This window comes from Stegodyphus dumicola, chromosome 8 (assembly GCF_044657685.1).
Source record: "Stegodyphus dumicola isolate Sdum_Otavi_A_Nest chromosome 8, ASM4465768v1".
Taxonomy (NCBI): domain Eukaryota; kingdom Metazoa; phylum Arthropoda; class Arachnida; order Araneae; family Eresidae; genus Stegodyphus; species Stegodyphus dumicola.
Window position 1 is genome coordinate 58884651 of NC_140775.1, and position 22567 is coordinate 58907217.

Sequence of the window (22567 nt, forward strand, 5' to 3'; positions counted from 1 at the left end):
ACATTTTCAAAATTAGAAATTATTTTTTATAACGTTTCCATGTGTAATTTAATTATTTATTTTGTTTGAAAGCTTTTTCTCAATATTTTGTAAATCTTTTGAGCGTGGATTTTTTTACTCAGTCCCTCTCCATCAAATAAAATGTTTCTATAATACGTTGCAAAAAATTATTTGTTACAAGTACTTATGAAATTTCTGAACATATACAGTCAAAAGTCTTTAATCCGGACGTCCATAATCCGGAATAATCTATAATACGGACCTCAAAGCTACAAACTTTCTGCACATGCGTTAACGCATGCGCATAATACGTTTACACATGCGCGTTTAATGTATAATGGACGGTATAAGCTAAGCTAAAATTATCTAATTATCTATTTCAGTTAATGTTGCAGATTGCATTGTTCCTTAATCCTCAGTCTTCTAGTTGAATCCGGCTTATTATTTTTTGCAGACTGTTAGAGCAATTTTATAAAAGTAAGCTTGAACCTTCGATTATGTAAAAAAGAATTTCCGATTCTGGAGCTACCAAAGGATCTACAAAGTGAAAGCATGTTTCGATGTCCATCAAACAAAAAGTGGAATTGCTGCAAAAAATGGATAAAGGCATATCCTGATTCTCTTACCATTCCGAAATATGTTTATCAATTTCACACTGCTCTGTGGGGAAGGGGCAATGAACTGGAAATTGATCTGTCCGCATTATTCTTATCTCAGGCCAGATGTTTTTATTTTATTCGGCTTATAATTCCTTATTAAATTAGTATTTCATCTCAATGTACTCCATATTTGATATGATTTAAATCAAATTCCTCGTCATTATAAATATCATGAATACACATCAAATAGTTTTCTGGTTGCAATTTTCTAATTTCGACTATGCGTAATGCATGCTTTACGCATGCACGCATTGATAGAAATGTTTAATAAAGCAAACAAATAAATATTAAGCTTTCCCCCCCCTTTTTTTTGCGTGTGTGTGTGTGTGAGAGAGTAAATTTTGATACCCTTTAGATCATAATTGCTCTTTATTTCATAAATTACGGTTTCATATTTTTAATTTTATAATTTCTGGTTGCCATGTTACCAGATTTAAACTGATGATCTATAATCCGGAAAAACCAATAATCCGGAATCGCCGAAGTCCCGACGAGTCCGGATTAAAGACTTTTGACTGTATATATATTTGTGTGTATGATTTCTTTTACCACACAAAAACAGCTTTAACTGTACTCGTGTATGCACAAAAGTTAATGTTCCAAAATCCATCCACATACAAATCACAGCAAAAATTAGGTAGCAATAAAATTGATACAACTGTACTAATTAATAAAAATTAATCATTTTCAATCTAAATCACAATATAGATCCAACAATACCTTTGAAAAAAATTTTTTCTTACTTGTTTGATAAACAAATCTTTGCATGAATTTTACAACATTAGCTGGAGTAAATATTAACCATTATTTATAACATTTTGAAAATGAACAAAATGGGGGGAATGAAACAGTTTTATATCTTCCATCGTACCGGGCCCATTGACGAAATTCAACTTTTTTCATGTCTCAAAAGCACAACTTAGGATATGTATTAAATTTATATATAGTGTACAAATACAGATATTTTGACACAAAATCGAACTTTCTCTGAAATGACATGCTATTTTTCCCCCCCCCATATTTTGACTCTACGACTCAAATTATGTCAAACTGCCAAGTTTTGTTAAAATTGCACAAGTACTTTTTTAAAAATTAGGTCTCAACATTTTAGCTCCTCAATGTTAATTGAATTTGATATATATTTATTAATATCCTTTTTTTTTATTAAAAAAACTTATTTGATTCTTCCTCTAAATTTAGGTTCATTCCAAATAAAATTCGTCCATTTTTATGATTTATTTTTAAAATTTGTATTTTTAAATAATTTTTATAAATTTTTTGAAAAACACGAAATTAAATTTATATTAAACGAATTATAACAAATATTATTTTTATAAATTATAATTTATAAAAGTTTTGCCACCATCTTAAAGTAGATGTATTTTTAAACATACCTGCAAAAAATTAAAGTTTTAATTCAAAATTTTTTAAGATATGTGTTAATTTACATTTTGACCCGTTTTGAAATTTGGCATATTTATTATAAGCGATATAACGAAAATCTGGTTTACGCACTTTAAAATTATTTAAAAGTATGAACGATGACTTTTTTTTTTGCTTGTGGACAATAAAGAAAAAGGAAAGGAAAATAGGTTGCTATAAATTAAGAAGTTTGCCAAGTGAATTATTATTGGCGCAAACTGAAAAAAATTTGCCAATATAAACTTTTAAATTTCTCACCAAAAATTACAAAATTTAATATCTAGGCATAATTTGAGTTATTGAATGGCAATATGGAAAAAAATTGGCATGTTATTTCAGAAGTGGAATTTTGTGTCTAAATACTATGTGAGAACAATGCTATATATATAAATCTAATATATATATCCTAAGTCACACTTTCAAGACAGGGAAAACGGAATTTAAATTTTGTCAATCGGCCCAGTAGAATGGGAGATACAGAACTGTTACCCTTTTTTTTTTCGCAGTGTTCTTTTATGCATGCTTAAGGTTTCTGTTATTTGCTAAATCCATACACATAATCCAGAAAAATTATTAAATATAAATTTTCATTGCCAAAAGTAAACTCTATAGCAAAATTTAATTACTTTTTGAAATTTTAGAAGACAAAAAACAACATTACAGCAATAAATATAGTAATATAAACTCTGAATCCTAATTTAGAGACAATTTAGTGACTAATTTCTTTAACAATTTTTTTGTTAAAGCAACAATTTTCTGTGTACTACTTTACTTCCAATAATTTCATCGCTTTATGAAAAACATTTCTTCAATGGCTAATAAGATTTGTGATCTATATTTTGAAGTAAAGTTATCAATTCACTTAAATTCATAATTGCTTTTAATTGTGCATATACATAAAAGCAAACTGTTATCACAATTAAATTTGCCTTAGAGAGGCAATTGTTAATTATTTAAAATTTTCAAATAGGTGCTTTTATGTAATGAGCAAATGCATATGCCATAAAATATATTGTTGTTCTGATTATTTTTTTCTCATTGTATAACATCTGTACCATATTTGTTTAATATCTATTCCATAGTTGCCAAATGTTAAAACCAGGAGATTTTTCACACAGAAATGCTGCATAGCAACACCATTTCAAAGGAACTCCAAACTGAACCTCATTCATTTTATAATGCCTGGTTCAGGTCACTGAATTATTTGTAATTCAATTCTGATATGAATTTATATTAACATTTAATTAGATATTTTAAATTTCAAGTTCTTTGTCTAATTGTTTTTAACTTTCTTAAACTTTTATATTGAAATAACCCCAAGTAGTGAAAGAAAGCGTTTATTTATCAAAGTACTTTTAAATACCAAGAAAATAAAATTAATAAACATTGTATTTGTGTGGATAAACTTCATAATCGACTATAACATTGCTTGAATCTTCTTCATGTAAAAGTCCAGAAATGTCTAGATTAAGACAACTAAGATCAAATCAAATTTGTAAGGAAAGTTCAATAACAATAAAATATAATAAGAAAAATTACAATTCAGACAAAATAAAATTTAATAATAGAAATTACTCTGAAAATCATTAAAAGTGGAGGAAAAGAATTATTAAATTTCAAGTTTCATTAATTCAATAAATTATATTTATTGCTTAAAAGCACTTTCCTCTTTGAAGGCTAAAAATTAAAAACTGGAAGTCATCCAGTAAAGCCAAGATTTGGCATCTATGCTATTCCTACTATAATTTTAGCAATTCATTTTATGTAAATTAATTTATAAACTAAACAAAGTTAATTAGCTTTATTATGTTAGTTCGTACTGATAAAGAAAATATATAATCTTACATAAGCCACTGTAATAATATGAGGAAACAATGACAGAAAACAAATAAGAACAACCATAATACACATTTATGAAATTATTGAATGCATACATATATTATTATGACTCCTTATCTATATATTATATACTATATATTGTATTTTTGCTTTGAGAACTGATCATCTCCTGGCTTTCAAATATTCACAGTTCAAACAAAACAGCACTTGAAACCTTGAAAAATCTTAATATAGTGCATTATTGCATATTAATATGTTTTACATTTTTTATTTACTTATTTGCAACGACCTAGCAATTTTTCTCTCTTACATACTCTCAGATAAACAAATTCACATAATGTTTTTAGAAATAGAAAACTCTTCTTGCAAGACAGAAGGCAATTATTGATGTGCACTTCATAATTTAATCAGTCTGGGACCATCTCTGAGATTGTTCTTTTATAAATCTTCTCTATTTGTTAACATACATTATCTCCCTTTTTTACAATATTTTAAACAGCACTCTCACAGACAGCAATTACATTTTGTACACCCAAAACTCATATGATTAGTAAAGGGCTGCATTGAAATTTCATATAAATTTGATGCTGATTTAAGTTATGATTAAAACACATTTCAGTTACCTTAACAGATATGGTTTGAATATCTCTTATGGTAATAAAACTCATACATAAATATAGTTCAGGTACAATTCAATATTATATTTACTATTATCCCTTTAACTTCATTACAATTCAATAATAAATTCACTATTATCCCTTTAACTTCATTACAATTCAATAATAAATTCACCATTATCCTTAACACATTGAGTGCCAAGCGTATTTCTTAGGCAATCCCGTTGAGGGCACGCGCGCCGCTTTAAAGCGCTGGCATTGTAGGGCCAGCGATTCTTATTGCAGTAGAAGATAGTTTACATTTAAAACGTGATTCCTATAGGCACACATTCAACACGTTACGCTCCAAGTCTGTTTTGTAAATAGTTACATTCTATGCAAAGATATTACGAAGCAGAAAATTAGCATTACTGAAGTCCAGAAAGAATTAGCGCTATCCCTTACAAGTTGTGAAAAAGAAGATATTCCATTGAACAGAAATGCAAGAATATCTAAAAAACGACAGCATAAACTCCAAACAAAACCGGAAAAAGCCTCTGAAGTACGGAAATATTGTAAATTATGCTATGATAAAAATGCAACTGAAGCTGGTAGACTAATGGCCAGAAAAAAGACTAAGACAGTTGTCACAATTTGTAATAGCTGTAATTGAGAACTGTTTTTATGCTTACCGTGTTTCAATGAAATCCATTAGTCCTGTAATGAATCAAAATTAAGTAAATTTTAAATAATTTTTCTGTAATTCCACAAAACAGAGTAAATTGTACAGTTATATATCATGTTACGCGCTGTCAGCCAGCAGCGGTCGACGCGGCCTAAACGGAAAGTCTAGTGTCAGCCACAGATGGCTGACATGACACTCAACATGTTAATTTCATTATCTCCACACTATATCACTTAAACATAATATTAAGTATGTCATGATTATTATACTTTCATTCAAAGTGTGGAAAGTATATAAATATTCAAGGAAATTATTCAAAATAACAGCAATTTTTTGTATTAATATAGAGTTTAATAGAAATATATATATGCATGTAAGTATAATCAAGCAAATGATCTATGTATCACTTCCATTGAGAAGCAGAAGAAAAACCATTCCATCATCTCATATTAACATCCAATTATCCTATAGGTAAACACGACTGCAAATTATTGCATTTGCATCAATTCACAGGATTTGTGGTTTTATAAACTTTTCATTTAAAAATAATGTATTTTTAACAACTATTCATTAGTTTCCAAAAGCTTATGACATTTATTATTATTTCTAAGAACTTTTCTAAGAACTCCACACCCCAGTTTTAAGATGCCTAGATCTTCATGAATTTGAAAATCTTAAATGTGCAAGATTTATTTTTAAGGAATAAGCAAACAAAAAAAAAAAATGCATGCATTACTTTTTTAGTTATACTAAAATATCCAAATTATTTTATATACCTTAATTTTCTCTTCTGATAATAAAGTTGGTGGTCGAGGTCGCCAGAGTAACTGACAAAATCTTTCCAAGTCATTTTTCCGAAGAAGTCTTCCTTGGAATGTCCACAACCAGAATGCATTATCAACCTTGTTTTTAAATAAAATAAAATTTATTCAACATTATTTAAATTGTTAATGTATATTACCATAACCTGTACCTTAAAAGGCACACACTTATTACCTTTAATAATGAAAATATGACGTAATTATAGACAAGAAGTTGCTGTATATACATTCTAACTGTAGCCATTATAGCTGGCTCTAATTTTATTAACTCATTAACAGTTTCCAAGATAAAATTTTCTTTTATGCTTTTTAAAAACTGAAGAATGCAGAAGTTGGAATAAATAATTTTTGGATTTACTACTTTGTTAATAATTTTATGATTACTATTTTAATGCAGAATGAAGTAAAAACACAAATTCTTATTCTCATTTATTAGTGTATTTTACCTATCATTTCACAATGACCTTCACATATAAACTGCAGTTATTTCCTCAATGAAATAATTGCATGACTATCTTATAATTCTTTACTGACAGTTTACAGCCTCTTAGAAGATCTGCCACATGAAGCATACCATAGTTCTAAAGCAATTTAGTTTTATCTGCCAATGCCACTTGTCCAGAGGTGAAAAAGGCAACACAAAAAAGGCTCAAGATCATGATGCTTATTGCTAAGCCAAGATAAAAAAATTAACTATTAATGCTGCAGTTACTAATGACTAATTAAGATTAAAATGTATATGCATTGTGGACTACAGAATATATTAATATAATTATAATATATACCAAATAAATATATATTAATATAATTTTATAATGTGAAATAGAAACATGATGTTGCTTAAGTCAGTAATCTCCTCTCCTAATACTTACTGTTAATAAAACTATTTCCAGTTCAAATCACAATGGAAACACGCTTAGAAACATTATTATACATAAAGCTAATAATCCAATGATTAAAAATGATGTAAATAAAGTAAATTAGAGACCAACCACTGCACGATTTCTACAATAATAATATCAACATATAATTATAACATGACGAAAATTTTTAAAATATAATTTAACTTTACAAATATTATTACTCTCCGCCATGTGTATTTCATGCCTTTGCAAAAAAATAATTCAAAATAATGATTTACAAACTACTTTTAATTTTTTACATTCACCAATGAATATTTAATCATGAATGAACACAAATGAAAAAAAAAATTAATCTCTTCTTCTCAATAACATTTTTTAATTATACACAGCAAAGGTGAGAAAACAATACATATTTTCAAGCAAATTAAACCAAGAAATAAATTAATCACACCCCTGAATTAAAACAGAAAAAAAAGGAATTGCATATTTAGAAAATACGAGATTTTTTTTAGTCATAAAATTTCATACATTGTTAATCATAAAACATTTTATTTTACAACTTAACAGCAAAAGATTTACTAAGAACTATTTTCATTTTGCTTACTATTTTTACAAGGAAATTCTTTTAAAATAAAATACATATTTATTATATGCACCTTATGCATCCACCAGCTAATTCCAGAGACAACATATCTACCAGTTGGATCCCATTCTATGTCAGTAGCCATAAAATGTTCACTTTGAGCCATTACAGTAAAATCTGATGTGTCTATAAATTCTAAACTGCCGCTCATCCTTGAAAATGAGAAAAAAAAAATACAATTTAAATATTATACAAAGAGGAAAAAAAGAAATTTTTATATAATATACAAGTCTTCAATTCTGATCCCTCTTGAAAGAGATCTCTTACAGGAATATTTAAACATACTCTTTCATCTTGCAAATTCAAAGATACACCCATAAATGGAGATTTCATGTCATAGTAATGCCAAAAGTAATTCAGAATGCAAAATTTATAACTTTCACAACATTAGCAGTTTTATAATACACACTGATGAAAGAAATATATACACTCTTAGAAATGCTATATTCATTCAATACTAAATGGCCATTACTTAACACTACAGCATTTAAATTTTCATTATCAGTGATGCCTATGTTATTCTAGAACTTGTAATAAATACTTTTTTTCATTTTCATTCTTTGTTATAATGTCATTGTACTTTTGCATATATGCCATACCCTTTTAACATTAATATTATTAAAAGTCTTTAAATACACTCAAATGCTGCAAAAAAAACATGTATGCACTCAGAAAGAACAGAGACCTATGAAACTCGACAATAGTACAGTATTTGAGTAGATAAACAAATTATCAAAAACTGGGGCAAAAAAGCATTTTATTTGTGAGTAGCAATACAAAAATGTGAAAATTGGTAGTAAAGCTACCCCTGGCTACTCAGTTGAGCTTGGAGTCTGTTAAGTTGAAATGCTCCTCTGTGATAAACTGTGTCACAAATGGAGCAACTGGTCAGAGAGTTGGGACATATTTATACATGGCTGAATTTGCCTGACTAACACATCCCAAACATGTTTGATAGGTGACAGATCTCAAGACTTGGCAGGTCAGTTGAAAACATTGTTGGTTAAAGTAGTGTTGTATGTGACTGAGCGTTGTCCTGCTGGAAAACAGAACGTGGATGACCTGCTAGCATAGGCACAATTAGCTGCAAATTGTCATCAATGTACCTGCAAGCAGTCATGACTAATGGTGAATGGCTGTCCCAGCTGATCACTCCTCATACTGTAAACCATGTGTTCTGGCTGTGTGCCATTTGGAAACAAACGGTACATTGGACCATTCACCTCTCCATCTCCAGACACACATACAGTGGCCTTCAGTATTGAGAGAAAAGCATGATTCATTGCTGAAGATCATATTTCTCCTATTGAACACTGTCCAGCTTGAGCGATAGCAACAGCATGCAAGATAACACTGCTTATGGTGGAGTGTCAATGGCAAGCGTCTTAATGGACATTGAGACCTGAGCCCAGGATCACTTAGTCTTCTGCAAATTGTCTCCAAGCAAGGTGGCAAATGATATTGAATCAATGACATCATAACTGTTGGTGTGGGCTGACAGCTCTTCTAAGTACGTGATAATTTTACGCACTGGAGTCCTGGGGACATCCCAACCCACTACGGCGGCTGACTATGCCTTCACCGAGCTACTGGTTCCAACAACAAACAACTACCATATTGCTTTGACCAATATGCCAGCTGATCTGCCTATTCGACCAACCAGCCTCTTTTAAACCTATAATATAACCCCTCTCAAAGTCTGACAACTGTTTGTAATGCCAACAACTACATCTTAAAGGCATCTTTTGTTACAATGTTGTGTATCCAAGCCATCAAAGGGGCTGTAAATGCTCGTCACTCACTGCACGTACCCTTTTATATTCTACACGGTTCATATACATTTCTGTACATTCAGTACTTTTAAGGACCATCAATGAAAACAATTAAGGAAATAGGAACCGAATAAACTAAAGCAATTATCTGTACTTGAACTTCACTTTTGTAATATTTAAGAGTAAAATAAATCTGTAAGATGCATTATTATTAACCCTCTAACCAACAAGAATATTTATTCTAGGTATTATTATTTTATTCTAGATATATACTTTATTTTTTGTGATATCTGTAAGAATGTATATATACATGCATATTAAAGTATGTCAAAGAAATTAAGGCAATATATTTAAAAGTACACAAATCCAGGTATAGAATACCAGAATTTTTACATTAAAATCAAGAAAATAATTCTTTCTCATAATAGTTTTGGGAAATTTGTGCTTTCCTAGTGAAAACACTGGCTGGTCAGAGGGTTAAACTTAATTTTAAAAAAATCAAGACTAAAATTAACTTCATAATTTTTTTCAAGTAATTAGTATTCAATTACAAAATTTCTTGAAACATTTAAATTTTACTAATAATTAGCTTCATATTGATTCTTTCTTTTATGCCTCATTTTGTCATATAGTCAGGTTTATGCAACTTTATGCAAAGTGGCATAGCCACAATAAAGATTAGGCGATAACTCACCTTAACATGCAGAGGGAACTTCCAAGACTGTTCAGTTAGTTACAAATAATTAAATTACTTAGTTAGATACCTTTAGTCATAACAGATTTACATTGTTAATTTTTTTTATTATTTTTTAAAAATATCCATTAAGAAATCACTAAAAACCTTTTACAGCAGTTATAATTTATTAAATTGATTTTAAAATGATGTTGGTATAATTATATATCAAAAGCTAGTAGTAATAACAAACAACAAAATGTTTATGCATATTTTTAATTTGAAAATTTTCCAGACATTTTAGCTAATTTAGATAAATTTTCTTCTCTTTGCCATCTTTTCTAGGTTTATTTTTTTCAATAAACAAATCAATGGTCCCACTAGTTTCTGCTTTATCTCCTAATTTATAACTGTTCAACAAGGTACCTTTGAAGAATAATTTTCTTTCTTTCCTTATAAAATCAATTTCTTCTTCAATGAATTTATTCTTAATTTTAAAATTTTCAGATTTAATAAAATATTTTTTCTTATTTTAAAGAATAGATTGTACGTAGAATGTGTAAAAGAAACTACTAATTTTATTTCCTTAATAATACAAGTAGTGAGAATAAATAGGAACTAAGATAAGTTTAAGGCCGGCATCAGAGTCAGTGTGGTAGAATTTTTCAAATTTAGTGCAGCAGCAAGCAACACAAATTAGGGCAAAATTTTAAGAATTTAGGGCAGATACTGAAGTAAGTATCATGCACTGACATATATGATGAATCTTTAACTAAATTGTCGGTTTTCAGTTTCTTTGCTTTATTTGATTGCTTCTATGCTTGCGTCTAGTGGAAAGATAAGAAAATAAACAAAAGATAAACATGTTCAAATTGCTTAAAAGATAAAAAATTCATCTCACATTTCCTATTAAGCTCATGCATTATGTTTTAATACCATGAAGCCACTTTTCATTTTCTCATATTTTTCTAGAATTTTTAAGTCTATAAATCTTGCCTTCAAATCCTTTTAAACATTCTGAGGTGCAAGGTCTGAATTCCAAAAGGAAAATTAATTTACCCAACTTTGCCAGCTCTGTTATTATTCTCTCTATTATATCACCCAACTCTGCCAATTATTTCACTCAACTCTGTAGGAGCAAAAGAGCCAGAAGATCTTTGGGGAAAAAAATCAGAAAAAGGGGAAAAAAATCTGAAGGGTTTCAGATTTTAAATTATGTCCAAAGAGGCTTTTTTTTAATGTTCTGTGTGTTACCTATATTTATTAAATATCATGTTCTATGTACTCAAATCATAAAATTCAGTTCAACAGCAATAGTGCAAAATAATTTTAAAGTGAACATACCTTTAGAATTTCTGATACAGAGTCTTGTGCACTGGAGGTAATTCCCCCCCGTACAGTGCTGCCATTGCTCGCTTTGAAATCATTTAGTTTGTTAATCATATATTCATTGAAGCATTACAAAATATGAAATCAAGAATAAAGCAAATTTCAAATTTAAATTAGAGCTTCCACATGCCCATATTCTATGGAAGCTTACGTTATTCAAATTTTGATGGCTCTAGGTACCATTGTTTTATCAAAATGTGAGAAACACATACATTCATGCAGATTTATTATTTAATTTCTTTAAATATAATATAATAATATTTGGTGGCAACAATTTGAAAAGCGAAATATTGCTTATTGTGAATTGACGCAAAATGCCAAAATGAAATCCTTCTGGGCAAGTTGCCCCTTTGGACTAAAAAGAAAAGTCTAAAGTGAATTTTAAACTTACATAAATTTAAATTTTCTGAAACAGTTACATGGGGAAAATACTCTTTATTATGAAAAAAAAAAAAAAAAAAAAAGACAAAGGAAATTAATTTTCAAATAATTACAACAGCATTTTTGTTTTCTCTAAGATGTGTTTTGGAAACTGCTTTATAGCATTTATTACCTTGTTTTTCTTTCAGAATCAAAATATTCTGAAAGATAAACAAGTCAATGAAATGGAAAGTAATGTCACTTTAAAATATGGCAAAAGACAATAAAAATGTTTTATTTTAATGATATTTCTTAAATATAATAATAATACTATATTATCATTATTTTTTCTGATCTTAATCAATGTTATGTTTGTAAAAGCAATTGTCATATGATCCTCAAATCTCTGAATAAAAATTTTGGTATACAAACTGATTTAGTGATTTATCAAAGTACCCAAAACTTTGATAAATCACTAAATTTAGCGTTGCATAGTTAAAAAAACTTGTATCCCAAAAAGCAAAAAAAAATTGTTTCTGATAAAATATTTTATGAACTCTTTATTCAGAGAAAAATTAAATTATTTTGAAATGCTTGTATTTCTATCGAGGCTGAACCTCATGGCTAAATCTCGAGCATCCACCTTTTATATTAAGAAACAGGAAAGAATTAAAACATTAACCATTAAATACATATTTGTCAATGTACTGCCAAAAAATATTCCTCCAAAATGTTAATTCACACACAAAATGGTAGTCGTATATTATTTTAAAAAAAAATATCAGATGAATAAAATTAAGAACCTTTTGCCAATTTTGTAAGAAATTAAGAACTAAAAAATTTTGGAAAAAAAAAAAAAAGTACTTTTAAGGATCTACCAACCCTGATTCTACCTAAATTCTACTTCAGATGCACGTTGTATTCCTCCACAATGATGGTTGGTGCTCCAAGTTTAATTATTTACACAACTCACCAAGCTACAGTTATTATTTTTAAATGTTTATGTTTCAATAGAGGCTGGACTTCATGCCTAAATCTCGAGTATCCACCATGTATATTAAGAAACAAGAAAGAATTAAAACATTAATGCATTAAATACATATTCATTAATGTGCTTGCCAAAAACTATTCCTTCAAAATATTAATTCACACTCAAAATGTTAGTCGTAAAAAACAGACAGAAATGTCAGATGAGTAAAACTCAAGACCTTTTGCCAATTTTGACTGAAATTAAGAAACAAAAAACCTAAGTACTTTTAAGGACCTACACACCCTGATTCTACTTCAGACATGCATTGTATCGCTCCACAATACCGATTAGTGCTGCAAGTTTAATCATTTATACAACTCGCCAAGCCACATTTGCATGCTGCATTTCGTAGTTGTGGCTCATTTTTTTTACTGGGTGCATATATTTTTTTCCAACAGAATGTATTTACCTATCATCTTAACTTGCTTGTTATATTTTATGATAAAAATCTATTTCATACTGCAAGAGATCTTGCCTCTTATCTTGATTTGGACACATTTTTATCAAAAAAGGCCAAACATGTAAGCTCCTGAACTAAATACTCAGCTGCATTTTGAGTTCCTTATCAGCAGCTTTAGATGAAACATTTAATTTTCATAAGCTCTACACTGCTGCAGTAAATTGAAGTCATTATGAGGTACTGAAGTAGAAAGATGAGCTACAAACCAAGTTTTAAAATATAATAGGCAGACAAAAAATGTTGCAAAGTCTGTTTCTTTCCAATTTCGTAGCTTTGAATTAACTATAAAAATATCCGCATTTTAAAAGAATACAATATCTTTACCATTCGTCTGTCTATAAGGATGAAGATCCCCTAATTATATAAAACATACATCAGAAGCATTCCTTTAATGGAGATAAATGCAATTATTAAGAATTATCTGGTATTATCTATAAATGGAATCCTCTTAAAGATGGTTTATAGAATTGAAAAGTCCTTCTTATTACGTAATGGTATTATGATTGCTGCATTAATGATTACACTTTTGTAGGATGATTGTATTGAATTGTACTACAGATTACGACATTTAAAAGTATCTATATCAGTGTTAGATGATGAAGACACAGCCTTACTGATCATACTTTCAAGTATGAGTTTAAATATGTGATAACATAGCTTAAAACAACGATTAATTTAGAAGTCAAACGACAAAAATCAGAACACAAATGAACATATAATGATAAGATAAGAATGGCTGGATAGAAGTTAAGTTACTGGTGCCATCAAGAAACAAGAACACTATAACATAATTTCCTTAAGGTTGAAGGTAAAGATGGATTAGAATTAGGGTTGTTAATTGGAACAGAAAGATTTTTTTGAAAGTGAAACACCTCCAGAAAATCTAATTCACCAATAGAAGATGTTTTTTGAATAATTTTGGCTGCAGAAAAGTGGAAAGCATCATTTTCAAACCAGCAGTGCTGGGAAAGAGTACTTCTGCATTTCCTTTTTCCTAACATATGCCTCATGTTCTTTAGCGCAAAATTTTAAGGCTCTCTTAGATTGAAAAACATCGTTTCTTTTTATATTAAATCATTATTCATCACTGTTCCAGTGAAGGGTGCTTTAAGATCTCTAAAAAATCAGACTTTGTGGATTTCATTTCTCCTGCATCAAAATTGATAAGCTAATTTCTCTTACTAAACTCTGAAACAAATTCATTTTATTTTCCAAAATAAGTACTCCAAGCTAACTGAGGGATTAGCCATGGGAAGCCCTCTTAGTTCCATTCTCGCTGATATCTATATGCATTATTATGAATCAAAATTATATGAAACTTTAAACTTTCTGGTATGGTTCCACTATGTAGATGATACTTTTACCCTGTTTGACAGTAATAAAGATGATTTAAATAAAGTTCTTTCAATAATGAATTCCACTGATTCTGCTATTCAGTTCACTTTTGAACTCGAGACATGCAATTCTCTTCCATCCCTCGACATTTTGGTCACACGTAACACATCCAACTTCAGAATTATTGTTTACCATAAACCTTCACTGGCTTGCCTTCCAAAACACTTCAGATCATTTCATCTGATTATGCACTTCCGAGTTCGCTCCTCCAAACTGGCTCTTGATGAAGAACTAAATTATTTAAAAATAGTTGCTATTAATAGGTGCTTTTTCCTCAACATTGTTAATAAAGCAGTTAAAAAATTCTCATCTCAACACCCCAAAAGGTTACAAAATTTTACAAAAATTTTATTTTCAGGTCATTTATTTCCCTATCAATAAAATTCCCAGTTCCATACTTAAGGATCCCATTCCGGATATACTTAAGGATCTCATTCGACATATTTACACATATTACTTTATCAATGTGGTTTAATTCACATTGGTCAAACTAACAGAGTCTTAAAATTTTGCATTAAAGGGCATGTGGCATATATTAGTAAAAAGGAAACATGCAAGTCCTCTGTTGTTCAGCACTGTTGATCCGAAAATCACAATTTCCATTTTTCTGAAGCCAAAATTATTCAAAAAAACATCTTCTATTGGTGAATTAGATTTTTTGGATGTGTTTCACATTCATAAAAATCTTTCTGTTCTAGTTAAGGACCCTAACTCCACAATCTTTACCTTCAGCCTTTAAGGAAATTATGTTTTAGTTTCTTGTTTCATCAATAGATGGTGCCAGTAACTTAATTTCTGTCCAACCATTCTTATCTTATCTCATTCATTTGCACTTTGACAGCTGAGGTGGGTGATTTGGTAAAACCATTGCAACTAGTCCTGGAAAATTTGCAAATATCACACAGAATTTTGTTGTCTGACTTCTAAATTAATCTTATAACATGCTATGCAAAAGCGGTTAACAAAAGTATACAAATGTGCATTCAAGTATTGTTCCACAGTATACAAGTGTGTATTTCTGGTGGCAATAGTGTCACAACATACTACCTTTATCCTTTAAATAATTTTTCACTCTTTAAAAAATACCAGTGCTAGAGCCTTGCATTTTAATGAAACTTGGAATGCCAAGCAACTAAATTCTGCCTAGCAACAAGTCACCAAGACCCACAGTCAATTTATTCAAGTTTCTCATTCTAGTAAAAATAAGGAAGCATAATAGGAATTTCTTTTTAATTTATTTCAAGATTTCACTTCATTTTCTTAACATCTGCGAACTGACAACCTTTCAATATTACTTTGTAGCTAAGACTATCAGCAGTTGCTGCCAAAAACTATACAGCTTTTCTATTACTCAAAAGCTATCAAAAGAAACATATCATGTGAAAACATTTACAAGTGCCCTTTTAGAACTGAAAGCAGCAGAAGTTGAAGGTACTGCCATAATATGATCAGTGCTTCTGTGTGTTTTCTACAGTTCCAAGATCATCATCACCATTACTTCCCATCTGAACCATTTATTACTCTCAATACTTTTTTCTCGGCCCAAATTCTTGATTTTCTTTTCTGGTACCCAACCCTTACATCTTATAAGCCCAAAAGCTATAAAGAGAGATTAAAAGGTATATTTAAAAAGCAATATAGGGGTAAATTCACGATAGAGTTGGAACAGTGGAAATTTCAATTAACTGACTTGAGCAACTCCTAAATGCAGTCAATATAGCATGAAATTTTTCCCAATTTTTTTTACATACAGTAGAACATATAAAAGTCAGAAAACAATATTTTAAAACTTAAAAAATAAGGAGTACCTTATTGCACAAGTAGCAATAGTACGTTTTTTATAAGACTAACAATATAGGATCTCTCTGAATGCCTTAGACATAAAAAGTTGCAGTTTGACAAGTTCATTAATAAATTCATTTTAATGAGTTAATATTTCAATTTGCAATTTATTTTTCATAATTTTGCTTAACAAACTAAGCGATTTAAAAGGAATAAGCAACTTTCTTGGTATTTTGCTGTACCATACTACGATGGAGAACAAGGCCTTGACAGTCACTATTGTCCTCCAGTTTAATTTAAAAAATAGGTTTAATTTCTTGTATTATTCCATATTGGTGATCAACAACATTGATGGTTTACTTTCATTATAATAACCTATCTGAGATAATTTTAAATACATTCAATTTGTAATATGTTCAAATGATGATTTTTATGACCCTCTGCAGCATTATTTTAATTAATAAAAGACATTTCTAATATCATATATTATATATTTGGTATAGAACTGTTTGTCTCCTCTGATCTTCCTTACCACAGATTTTAATGCCAAAAGATAAGCAGACCATACAAATAAAAAAAAAAAAAAAAAGATTTAGATAACAATATTCAAAGCGTAATTTTTAGCTACTACATGAAAACAAAGCAATGCGATTCATAAATTTGCTGTTTTATAAAATTTAAGAAATATCACACTAAAACAGGAAAATGCTGTATAATTTGAATTCTACAATAAATACTAATATAATAACTGTATGTTTCATTATTATTACAAGAATTTAATAATACAATTATTACACTTCGACTTCTGCAATGAACATAATTTATGTTAATTAAAAGAATGTAAATTTTCAAGTTTTACATTTTTTATCTTATAAATAATTTCTGAACAATGCAACTCACATTAAACAACTGATTAGAACAAAAATAAAAATTATCTACTTTCAGTAAGAGCTAAAAGAAATAATACAAAAAAAAAAAAAAAAAAAAGTGTGTACTACATGCACTGAGAAAAACAGAACTTACGTTCTCAATCCTGCAAGAACAATAAACTGTCCATTTGGAGACCAAAACAGACGATTACATTGCTTTCGTTCAAATTTTTCTAGCAATAAAGAAAATAACATTGAAGATACATAACAAAATAGTAAATGTATTATTATTTTCATCAAAATGAAAAGCGATACATACTCAACAAACTCACTGTGCCTCCTGGTTTTATCCCATAAAAACTCACACTGATGTGTGGTGTGTCTCCATGTATAACAGCAAATTTATTGCCCACTGGTTCCCATGCAAAGGCAGTTATGTTCTCTGTTTAATTATGCAATTCTCATTAATTTTAAAAAACAGACATATTCGGATTTCAACTATTTTAATCTTTTACATGAAAAAGATGCTCCCTACCTTTGATTTCTGCACTATCTACAGGAATTTGCTTTTCTCGCATGTGAAATATTTCAAAATTGTAATACATTCCCTAAAAAGTAAATGAAAAAATAACCAAAAATAAGCAGAAATTTGTATGAATTCAAAGTGACACTTAAAAAGGATAGTAAATTGCAAAAACTCGAACTTTTCCGTAAAGTAATGTTTACAAACATAAAAATGAATTTATTCTTAATCTTGAAATGCATTAAGCTTTAAATACTAAAATTAATGCCCTAAAAATTTTAATTTTGCCATTTATTAAAGATATGTACAGCATCATAATTATATTTAGCTATAAACAATACCATAATTTCTGGAAGAAAGGCCGCATCAGCGTAAACACCGCACTTGAGAAAAATGGCCGAAAAAAATTAAAATTACACAGAAATGCCGCATCAGCGTAAAAGCCACAATAGATTAAATTGCATGTGACATCGTCGTGGGCTGTATAGATGCAAAATCTCAACCTATGTCCTGATATATGATATATCAGTTAAGAAAAATGCATGAAATGAAACCATAGCTCAAAAATAAAGAAATGTTGAAAATATATTTACATTCACGAATATACTTATATTTACCCACTAAAGAAGTCCATATTTGTAATACTCAGACTATATTATAAAAAATGTTGCAACAACGAAATATTAAATTTGGATGACAAAAGGAAATTTTAAATTTTACTTACAAAAGGAATTACAGCAAACTATACATCATATGAAGCCACCAAATCTGATTCTTCACTATCTGAATTAAAAAGATTTAGTAAATCCTGATCCAAGTCTTCCAGATCATCGCATTCATCCTCTTGGTTTACAGTCTCTTTACCTAAGGATATAATTTCAGCTTCTTTGAAACCTGCTATTATTGACGATGTTTACTGATTTCCACGCACTTCCTACCTACTTTGCAACTTCTTCATAAGATGCTCTACGCATTTTACCACTTTTGGTATTTGCATGCAATCCTTCACTCATCGAACACTCCCACAGCTTTCGGACTTCAGCTTTGAAGGATTTATTACCTGACAAATCTAATGGTTGTAAGATTTTTGTCAAACCACCAGGAATTATTGCTACGGTCGTAGACAATTTTTGACATCTAGTTTTCACTGACTCAAGTAATGAGCACGCATGGAATCCATTATCAATAACCCTTTTGGTTGGAAAAAAGATCCCTTACGACATTGCCAAACTTTTTGTAGCCACTCATGCATGATTGTTTTGCACATCCAGCCATTCTCGTTTGCACAAATAATTACGTCATTAGGAAAATCTCCCTTTGGAATAGTTTTTTGTTTAAAAATGATCATCGGCTTTAGCTTGTCACCGTTTGCGGCACAAGCTAACACACATGTAAATGGCGTTCTTTCATGCCCAGTTGTAAGCACAGATACAGTTTTTGCACCAGTTTCATCAACAGTTCTGTTTGCAGAAGAGTCGAAAGCTAATGGCATTTCATCCATATTTATTATCTGTAACCAAAGAAGTTTTTTTTTTTTTTTTTTTGTCAATAATATCTGACACATATTTTAGAAAAGATGCCTTTTTATCCTGCCAGTCCATTGGTAATTGTTGCCCGACTGTTGTTCTAATACGCAAAATAATATTTTTTCTTTTCATAAATCTGCTACACCAGCAAGGCCCTCCTTTGAAATCATTTATGTTCATTTGTTTTGCTATAAATTTTGCTTGCAAGCGAATCTTTACAGTCAAAATTGCCATTCCCTTTCCTCGTTGCTCCTTTATCCAGTTTGCAAGGTTGTCCTCTAGATTCGGCTACCTTACAGTACCACTTCTTTTGGCTCGTTTTTGTTATGGCATATTTTTAAGTTCTTCTTTTTCAGTTCTCCAATGCTGAATACATCTCTCGTCCACTTCAAACTCTCGAGCTGCTGCTCTATTTCCAATTTGTTCAGCGCATGAAATTACATTAAGCTTAAAACCAGCAGTATAGCTTCTGTGCCGTTTAGGCGCCATTTTCAAAAATTTTCCACTCCCTTCTTACTTAAAAACTATCCAACAAGTACTTGTACCCAAACTGATGAGATCTGTATCGGGCAGAATGCCAAGAAAAATCGATTCAAGCTGAAGGGGAAATATGTCAGAGTTCGTTATTGCAAGGCAGGTGGAGTCATGTCTGCTTTTGAAAAAAATTACAGAATTACAGAAAAGGCAGGGGTGGGGAGAGGATGTGTCCTGGATGATTCATCGAATGACAGAGGAGAGAAACTATTCAAAATGATGAGATTGCTGATTTGAAAGGGAAAGAATGTTATTGTTCTGAGATCCGGTTTAGGGTGAATAAGGCATGTATGTATGTCCATTCAAGGGAAAGAATGTAAACAAAATAACGTTCGCAAAAAGCAACTGAGTGGTCTTTTGTGTGGGAACAGCACGTCTATGTACAATGACAAAGTTACTGAAACTATATATTGGGTTGTTTGGAAAGTAATTTCGTTTTTTGGGGGGGAACATGAAAGACAATTTTCGTATAATGAATAAATATTTTATTAAATTATATATTGGCCATTCTGGGCCAACACCCTTTGCCATCTTTCTGGCAGTAACATGATTCCCTGCTCATAAAAGTTTTGGTCCTTGCTGGCAAAAAACTGATTCAGGTGGTTTTTGACATCTTCATTTGAGGTAAAACCTTTACCATCCAAAAAATTTTGCAGGGACCGGAACAAATAATAATTGGAAGGCGCCAGATTTGGAGAATATGGTGGGTGTTGCAGTATGTCTCATTCAAGCTGTAAAAGCTTTTGGCGAGTGACCAAACTTGTATGAGGTCTCGCATTATCCTGGTGGAACACTACACCCTTCCTGTTGGTTAATTCTGGCCTCTTCTGTTTAAGTGCATCATTCAATTTTTCCAGCTGATGACAATAGACTTCCGAATTAATAGTTGTACTGTCTGGTAAAAGCTAAAAAAAAAACAATTCCTTTGAAATCCCACCAAACGGACAGCATCACCTTTTTTTGGTGAATGTTGGCTTTTGAAACGCTTTGAGCCGGTTCATCTTTTCTGCTCCATGACCTCTTGCATTTCACATTGCTGTATACGACCCATTTTTCGTCCCCAGTAATAATCCGCTTCAAAAATGGATAATTTTCCTGACGTTTGAGGAGTGAATCACACACGTCAACGCGACGACACAAATTTCGCTCCATAAGAACATGGGGCACCCACACATTGAGCTTCGAGGTTAAGCCCAGGCCTTTCAAGTGGCCATAAACAGTCGAATTCGACAAATTTAACCTCTCACTGATCTCTCGTGTGGTTATTCGACAATTTGCATCAACTAATGCCTTTATCGCATCTTTGTCAGCTTCGACCGGCCTTCCAGACCGTGGTGCATCTTCGACATCAAAATTGCCAGATCGAAACTTCGCAAACCAGTTCTGGCACTGGCGTACTGTTAACACGCCTTCTCCATACACATCCGTCAATTTTTTTCTCGCTTGGACAGCATTTTTACCTTTTCTGAAGTAAAAAAGTAAAATATGACAAAAATGCTGCTTATTGCTCTCCATATTTAAAAGGGCACCAACCAAAAACTACTGCGTAGAATTAATAGAACTTTTTCACACACAAGCCTTGTAATATCAGCTCTCAATACATATAATGGTTATGCGGCTTAAGTGTGAAGTTAGTTTCGAAAAAATGTAATTAAGTCCTCTGACGGGAAAAAACGAAATTACTTTCCGAACAACCCAATACAATGACCATCATAGGAAATATTTTATTTTTAGTGCACCTAAACGCCGCATGGGTAGAAACGCCACACCCGCTGAAAATTTAAGTTTTAAACACGTAAACGTCGTGGCGTTTCTTCCGAAAATTATGGTACTTATTAACAGTAAAAATTCAAGATAACCCAAAAATATTAATTAGGTTTATTATAATCATTTAAAGTTTTAAGTAAAAATAGTGCCTTTATAGGAGATAAAAACTGATGAATCAAAAAATTTAACTCTTAAAATAATACATGGAAAACAGAATAAACAGGTATGGCATATACTACTAAATATGAAAATGTCCAAAATTGTGATATCTTAGATGATGCTTTGCTCAATTCTGCCCTAACTAGAACAGGTATGGCATATACTACTAAATATGAAAATGTCCAAAATTGTGATATCTTAGATGATGCTTTGCTCAATTCTGCCCTAACTAGAACTTAGTAACTTTGACATCTAGTCATAACTGAACCAATTTACAAATGTAAATGTTCTCATAATATTGCTTTAAAAACTTCACAAGCCAGCATCACAACGGCCCAGACGCTGTTCAACCATTATTTATAAAAAAACAATGATTTAGAAATGTCTCATTAGATATAACTTTTTTTATTATTATTATTTCTAATGGCAGATTACAAGACACAACTGCAGAGAGAACAAACAAAGACGAAAGAGAACAGCAAAACTAAAAGAGTCCACAACAAAACCTATAAATTTATTTTGTGCCTCAGCTCCCAGTATCTCGCCTACAAAAACCTAACATTAAGTGCAGGGCTATGACTCAGAAGTGAGGCATTCACAGAATAACTTTAAAACAGTTGAATTAATTTTAAATAATTTTCCCCTTATAATTTACACCATGTGGCGTGGAGGACTGGATTTTGCTTGGTGTTCACAATGTTATATTTACTTTCAAATACAACCATGAACTTTACCTCTGGCATTCACAGCACAATTTTTACAAACTGCACAAAATCACTCTTTTAGCAGCAAATTTATGT

General features: G+C 30.6%; 1 protein-coding gene across 1 annotated transcript in view; it reads right to left on the minus strand.

The window, feature by feature from the left end:
* Nucleotides 1-22567, minus strand: part of eIF3b (eukaryotic translation initiation factor 3 subunit b) — a 103961-nt gene that overhangs the window by 7091 nt on the left and 74303 nt on the right. Inside the window, exons 11-15 of the mRNA XM_085821887.1 lie at nt 17794-17866; nt 17578-17700; nt 17413-17491; nt 7542-7680; nt 5978-6103 (exon numbers count right to left, since the gene is read on the minus strand). Of these exons, the coding sequence (XP_085678013.1) occupies nt 5978-6103; nt 7542-7680; nt 17413-17491; nt 17578-17700; nt 17794-17866 (540 nt within the window). The remainder of the gene's footprint in view (nt 1-5977; nt 6104-7541; nt 7681-17412; nt 17492-17577; nt 17701-17793; nt 17867-22567) is intronic.